Genomic DNA, 6,670 nt, shown 5'->3' on the forward strand with positions numbered 1-6,670 from the left:
CAAGCATGGTCGTGGAGGTAAAGAAAATGATTGCAGCCAAATTGAAAATAAAGTGTTGCGGACAGATAAGTAGCCACAGTTCAAATGACTGAAACAGGTAAAAAAAAAAAAAAAAAAAGATTTGTTCATTTTTTTTCTTTTTTGTCAACCTTGTGGCTAGTTTATTATATTTAATTTAATCCAGTTGAATTATTGTGTTAATTTTCAGGACAATATACCAAGCGAAGTGGAAAATCTGGTCAAAACTAGCCAACTTGACTTTGTCCAACAAATCATGACTTCCATAACATCATCAACATCAACAACAACAACAACATCAACACCAAGTAAGAAGAAAAAAACAGTTTTAACAAAATTCAAGGTAAATCTGAGAGATTTTCCCTGCAATAATCTCTTTTTTGATATTTACTCTTCTTGATCTGTGTTTCTTAACCCTTTAACATTTAAAGCACTCATATCCGGCCCAAATATTCAACCTGTTTTAGGTTCACACTGGCTAGATCCAACTTCTCACACATACTCTACAATATCATTCTAGAAATATTGTTGTTGGCACTCCGTCGCTTATGACGTCGAGGGTTTCCAGTTGATCCGATCAACGGAACAGCCTGCTCGTGAAATTAACGTGCAAGTGGCTGAGCACTCCACAGACATGTGTACCCTTAACGTAGTTCTCGGGGATATTCAGCGTGACACAGAGTGTGACAAGGCTGACCCTTCGAAATACAGGTACAACAGAAACAGGAAGTAAGAGTGAGAGAAAGTTGTGGTGAAAGAGTACAGCAGGGTTCGCCACCATCCCCTGCTGGAGCCTCGTAGAGCTTTTAGGTGTTTTCGCTCAATAAACACTCACAACGCCCAGTCTGGGAATCGAAACCACGAGTCTGCTGCCCTAACCACTGGGCCATTGCGCTTTCACACAGTAAAGTAAACGTGCAAGTAGTTGAGCACTCCACACACACGTGTACCCTTAACGTAGTTCTCGGGGATGCTGACCCCTTTGAATTACAGGCACAACAGAAACAGGAAGTAAGAATGAGAGAAAGTTGTGGTGAAAGAGTACAGCAGGGTTCGCCACCATCCCCTGCCGGAACCTCATGGAGCTTTAGGTGATTATTATTATTATATTTTTTTTATTATTATCTTCCAGACCTCTCTTGACCAACTGATGCTGTCACTAAATGCCTCAGATGTCCACTACGTTCGCTGCCTGAAACCCAACAAGGACTGTGTCCCCAATAAATTTGACCGACTCTTTATGATGTCTCAGCTAAAGGCCAGTGGGATTTTGGAAACAGTGGAGATTAGTCACCAAGGTCACCCTGTCAGGTCAGTATTTTGTACCGATGTCTGGAATATTCTTTGTGGGCACCCATACCCAGTGGCACGTAAACAGCACCCATTGCACTCTTGGAGTGGCTGGCATTAGGAAGGGCGTCCAACCATAGAAACCATGCCAAATCAGACTGGAACTTGGTGCAGTTTACCAGTTTCAGTCAAACCGTCCAACCCATGCCAGCATGAAAAGCAGATGTTAAAGGATGATATTGGTGATAAACCTTTAATGGTGATATATATATATATATATATATATGTATATATACTGCTGTGCTTGAGGAGACCTATTGAGTCAAGTACATCAACATCAAAATGAAAATCAAATGGAAATTGTAGTTGTGACACCCGTGCCAGTGGCACGTAAAAAGCACCGTCCGGACGTGGCTGATGCCAGCGCCGCCTTGACTGGCTTCCGTGCCGGTGGCATGTAAAAAGCACCAACCGATCGTAGCCATTGCCAGCCTCCTATGGCCCCTGTGCTGGTGGCATGGCATGTAAAAAGCACCCACTACACTCTCGGGGGTGGTTGGCGTTAGGAAGGGCATCCAGCTGTAGAATCACTGCCAGATCAGATTGAGGCCTGGTGCAACCTCCTGGCTTCCCAGACCCTTGTCAAACCATCCAATCCATGCTAGCATGGAAGGCAAACGCTAAACGATGATGATGATGATGATATATATATATACATATATACATACACACAACAGGCTTCTTCCAGTTTACATCTATCAAGTCCTCTCACAAGCATTTGGTCAACCCAACGTAGGCATTAGTAGAAGACATTCTTCTAATGTGTCCTGCAGTGGGACCAAACACTAACCGCCATGCTGAGAAAGTAAACTTCTTAAGCAACATATCCCACACCAAACTGTTCTAAATAAATATCTATTTCAGGATGACGTATGCAGACTTCCTCCGTCGGTACTCTGTAGTTCGGTGTACTAGGGGACCAGCAAGTGGCCACAGACTTGATGGAGCCCTTGAAGACAATGTCAGCATTGACAACATCATTAGTACCATGGCAAATAAGAGACTTCAGGTACGAGAAAGAGTAAAACGAACACCAACACCTTGTAAAGTGATGCGGAGACGTACAGGTAAGCACATAACACTTAGTATTTTCTCACCTTACCAATTACACAACACATTTTTCAAACGAGGCGTAGGAGTGGCTGTGTGGTAAGTAGCTTGCTTACCAACCACATGGTTCCGGGTTCATTCCCACTGCGTGGCACCTTGGGCAAGTGTCTTCTACTATAGCCTCGGGCCAACCAAAGCCTTGTGAGTGGATTTGGTAGACGGAAACTGAAAGAAGCCCGCTTTATACACACACACACACTCATATATTTGTATCTGTGTTTGTCCAGCGACATTGATGTGTTTATGTCCCCGTAACTTAGCGGTTCAGCAAAAGAGACCAATAGAATAAGTACTAGACTTACAAAGAATAAGTCTTGGGATTGATTTATTTCACTAAAATGCCTTAAGGCAGTACTCCAGCATGGCCGCAGTCAAAATGACTGAAACGTGTAAAAAACTAAAAGCCACACACACACACACACACACACACACACACACACACACACACACACGTTTGTATATGAAACAAAAATGGGAAAAGGATACTAAATACCATATACAAAAAATACCAAATAAATTTGTGGTTTATTTAAATTATTTTGGCTTTGACAGACAAGGCACAAAACCAAACTGCATCTTATCAAAGCTAACTGTCTTCCTAATTAGTTGAGCTATGACCCTCTCTGTGTGAAATATACTATGATAGGCACACATATAATATAGGAGGCATTTGGTAACAGAATGTCATAAGCACCACCCCAGCCATTTTTGAGGTCAGTATATCATTTTCTTTGTCTCAATGTCTAGAATCCCAAAAAGTTGGGAGGAAAACTGGTGAGGTTTGCAATAAAATTTCAACTACAAGAAATTCATTCTGCTTTTTAAACACTGCGAGATGTGTTTCTTATTTAAAAATTTTTTTTTTTTTTGCAATAAAAACAAGTCATTACAAAATTTTTCTATGATTTACTTTGAGAATATTTGTGCAAACGTTTACTCCGTATCTATACATCATATCACAATAAACTCCTTTTAAGGGCTCTGCTATCAGACCAGGTAAAGACCCCCTTTTCAGTCATGAATGACCATAGGATTGCACCTAGAAAGTTCCCCTCCAAGTTACATGTCCAGGCAAAATTGTTTATGGAAGACCAGCAGTCGCCCATGCATACCAGCCTCCCTTCTCCACAGTAAAAACCCCCTTTGGTCATGAATGACCATGGGATTGTACCTAGAAAGTTCCCCTCTGAGGCATAAGTCTGGGCAAGGTTGTTTATGGAAGACCAGCAGTCACCCATGCATACCGGTCTCCCCTCGCCACGCCACTGATGTTATCCAAGGGAAAGGCAAAGGGGCCGATACAGTTTGGCACCAGTGACATCACAGCTCATTTCTACAGCTGAGTGAACTGGAGCAACATGAAATAAAGTGTCTTGCTCAAGAACATAATACACAACACAACCCAGTCCGTGAATTGAACTCACTACCTTGTGACTGTGAACCTGACACTCTACCACGTAGTAATTAATTGCAAAGTAGTGTAGTGTAACTTATCCGTGTAACTGAAAATCCAGAATATCCAAGTGATGAGCTGTTGATCTAACTTATGATGTTCTGGAGATCTTATAAAGCGTTGTCCTGAAATTCAGTTGCTCTCTTTCCAGCAGATGACGAAGATTTGAAAGGTAAGTGTTGTAAGGAGCTTTCACCTTTTACACCTGATGCTTGCCACAGATTCATCGTCGTCGTCATCATCATCCATTTTAACACCTGCCTATTCATAGTACCACGGGTTGTATAGATCTTTCCAGTTTCAGCTGTACATGTCTCTACCCCTGACATCACTTCTGCACATCTTTGCCAAAATACCCTTTCATCTTCTGTTGCTTTCTCTGCTCAGCTTTTGCTCAGCCTTTCAGTATAACTCAACTTTGCACATGTCACAGACACTTTACTGGATTCTATTAACATGGTATTATATATGGCAATCCGTCGGTTACGACGACGAGGGCTCCAGTCGATCCGATCAATGGAAGACTCTGCTTGTGAAATTAACATGTGTGTGGCCGAGCACTCCATAGACACATGTATATATAGCATAGTCCTCAGGGAGATTCAGCGTGACACAAAGTGTGACAAAGCTGGCCTTTTGAAATACAGCTACTACTCATGTAAAAATTTACACTTCCTTCTCCAAGCCTAGATTCGAAACCAAATCTAAGAATTCTCTGTCGTTCATACACCACTATCAACAGGCGCGAAAAGCAGGTTTTCTTTGTCCTGTCAAAAAGTGGTTAATGATCTCCCTTTGACCTTCAACCTCATAAATGTCAGGCGAAGTTCAACTGGACAGCAACTGGCCTACTTAGGTACTAAGCCTGCTGCAGTATGTCTGTCCTTCTAGCTGCCACGATTCTTATAAATAGAGTGGTCAACAAGACAGGAGACACACACGGCCAGAGACAGAGAGACTGTGATGCTCGCAGACTGAAATCAGTGTTCTGCTACTATGAAACAGAGACCTGATGCCTGCTATTCATGATGAAAGAACGAACACACACACGCACACGAACATATCTAGTCTTAGGGTACATCAACTCCAGATGTATCCTGGTTCCATCATTTTTCTAGCAACTCGAAGCAAGTTGTCAAAATTGAATGTAGTGGCAAATATTATTTATTAACACCAGCAAATAAAAAAATGTTATAGTTAAACCAGTTATCGCTTTGTCATTTCACAGGCAACACATGTCTATCGCACCGACACTAAACAAAAACATACCACAATTTGGTGACTCCACTACACTCATTTTTGCCGGCTGAGTGGATTCTATTAACATGACATTATATATGGCAATCCGTCGGTTACAATGACGAGCACGCCAGTCGGTCCAACCAATGGAAGACTCTGCTTGTGAAATTAACATCTGTGTGGCTGAGCACTCCACAGACACATGTATATTTAACATAGTCCTCAGGGAAATCTAGCATGACACAGAGTGTGACAAGGCTGGCCCCTTTGAATTACAGGTACTACTCATTTTTGCCGGCTGCGTGAACTGGAGCAACGTGAAATAAAGTGTCTTGCTCAAGGACACAACGCATCGCCGGGAATCGAACTCACGACTTTACAATCGGAATTAAGATTAATGCAATATTCAGTTTCTCTGGATTTATCTTTGTACAAAATCTTGTTTTATGAGATTTTGTGTCCTTTCAGTGCTTTGCAAGATAACCGAGTGCAACAGGAAACGAAGGAAACGAATGTTAATTTTTAATCTTATGAGAAAAGCTAAGTCTTTAAAAGCTGACTGTCCCCCAAATGTTCTCTTTCTCATGAATTATCAATGAAATATTCCCATCTGCAAAATGGCTGACCTCGGCAAAAGTACATGGCTTTTATTCTTCTCCGTCTTAAACAAGTATGTCTCCCTATCAGGCCATTTGAACTTGGCAGTCGTATTAATAAGAATAACAATATTCCACAATTATATGTCTTTGTGTTCAAACACATGCTTTTGTCCTCAACAATAGGAATATGCACGCACACACACACACACACACACATACACATTCTTTATGAAGGCGCATGGCCTACTGGTTAAGCTATTGCACTCACAATAGCTAAGTTGTGGGTTCGATTCTCTGACTGGGTGGCGAATTGTCTTCTCAAGCAAAACACTTCATTTCAGCCATTATCGATAATATTGCTTCCACTTTGGAGGGAGCAGTATGTGTATGTGCGTGTTTCCTTGTCTTGGCATCATGTGACAATTGTAAATGAGTGTCACTGTTATACAAGCAGTGTCATTTGTTTCCAATCTTCCATGTCTGGGGTGTGTCGGCCTGCTCGCCTGGCCAGCAGGGTGGCGTCATATGAAAGCTAAAACGATGCAAAAGCGCATTGTGACTAGTGATGTGTAGCAACATCTAATAGCCTGGTCAGTCACGTGATCACATGATATAGTGTTTATTTGTGGGTTAAGGCTACCATTGGTTTCATCATAAGGATCCCCTTAACAATTATCAAGCTTATCACATGGAACATTGGTATTCATCTCCATTTTGCGGTGTTGAGCACTCATTCTCATTGTTTGATATTTATGTGTGTGTATGTATATCCCTATCTATATCTATCTATCTATCTATATATATATATATGTGTATATATGTGTTTTAGGCCCAGGAAGACCTGGGCTGAGGTGGTGAGGCAAGACCTTCGTACATTGGGCCTCACCGAGGCGATGACTAC

The 6,670-nt window shown here is 41.8% G+C and overlaps 1 protein-coding gene across 2 annotated transcripts in view; it reads left to right on the forward strand.

The window, feature by feature from the left end:
• LOC106874221 (unconventional myosin-XIX) overlaps positions 1–6,670 on the forward strand; it is a 44,386-nt gene that overhangs the window by 15,310 nt on the left and 22,406 nt on the right. Inside the window, exons 12-15 of one of the 2 annotated variants that reach the window (XM_014921876.2) lie at positions 209–361; positions 1,151–1,329; positions 2,233–2,435; positions 4,083–4,103. In XM_014921876.2, coding sequence (XP_014777362.1) covers positions 209–361; positions 1,151–1,329; positions 2,233–2,435; positions 4,083–4,103 — 556 coding nt within the window. The remainder of the gene's footprint in view (positions 1–208; positions 362–1,150; positions 1,330–2,232; positions 2,436–4,082; positions 4,104–6,670) is intronic. The other variant, XM_014921878.2, reaches the window with a different exon arrangement.

Source organism: Octopus bimaculoides, chromosome 30, assembly GCF_001194135.2.
Source record: "Octopus bimaculoides isolate UCB-OBI-ISO-001 chromosome 30, ASM119413v2, whole genome shotgun sequence".
Lineage (NCBI taxonomy): Eukaryota > Metazoa > Mollusca > Cephalopoda > Octopoda > Octopodidae > Octopus > Octopus bimaculoides.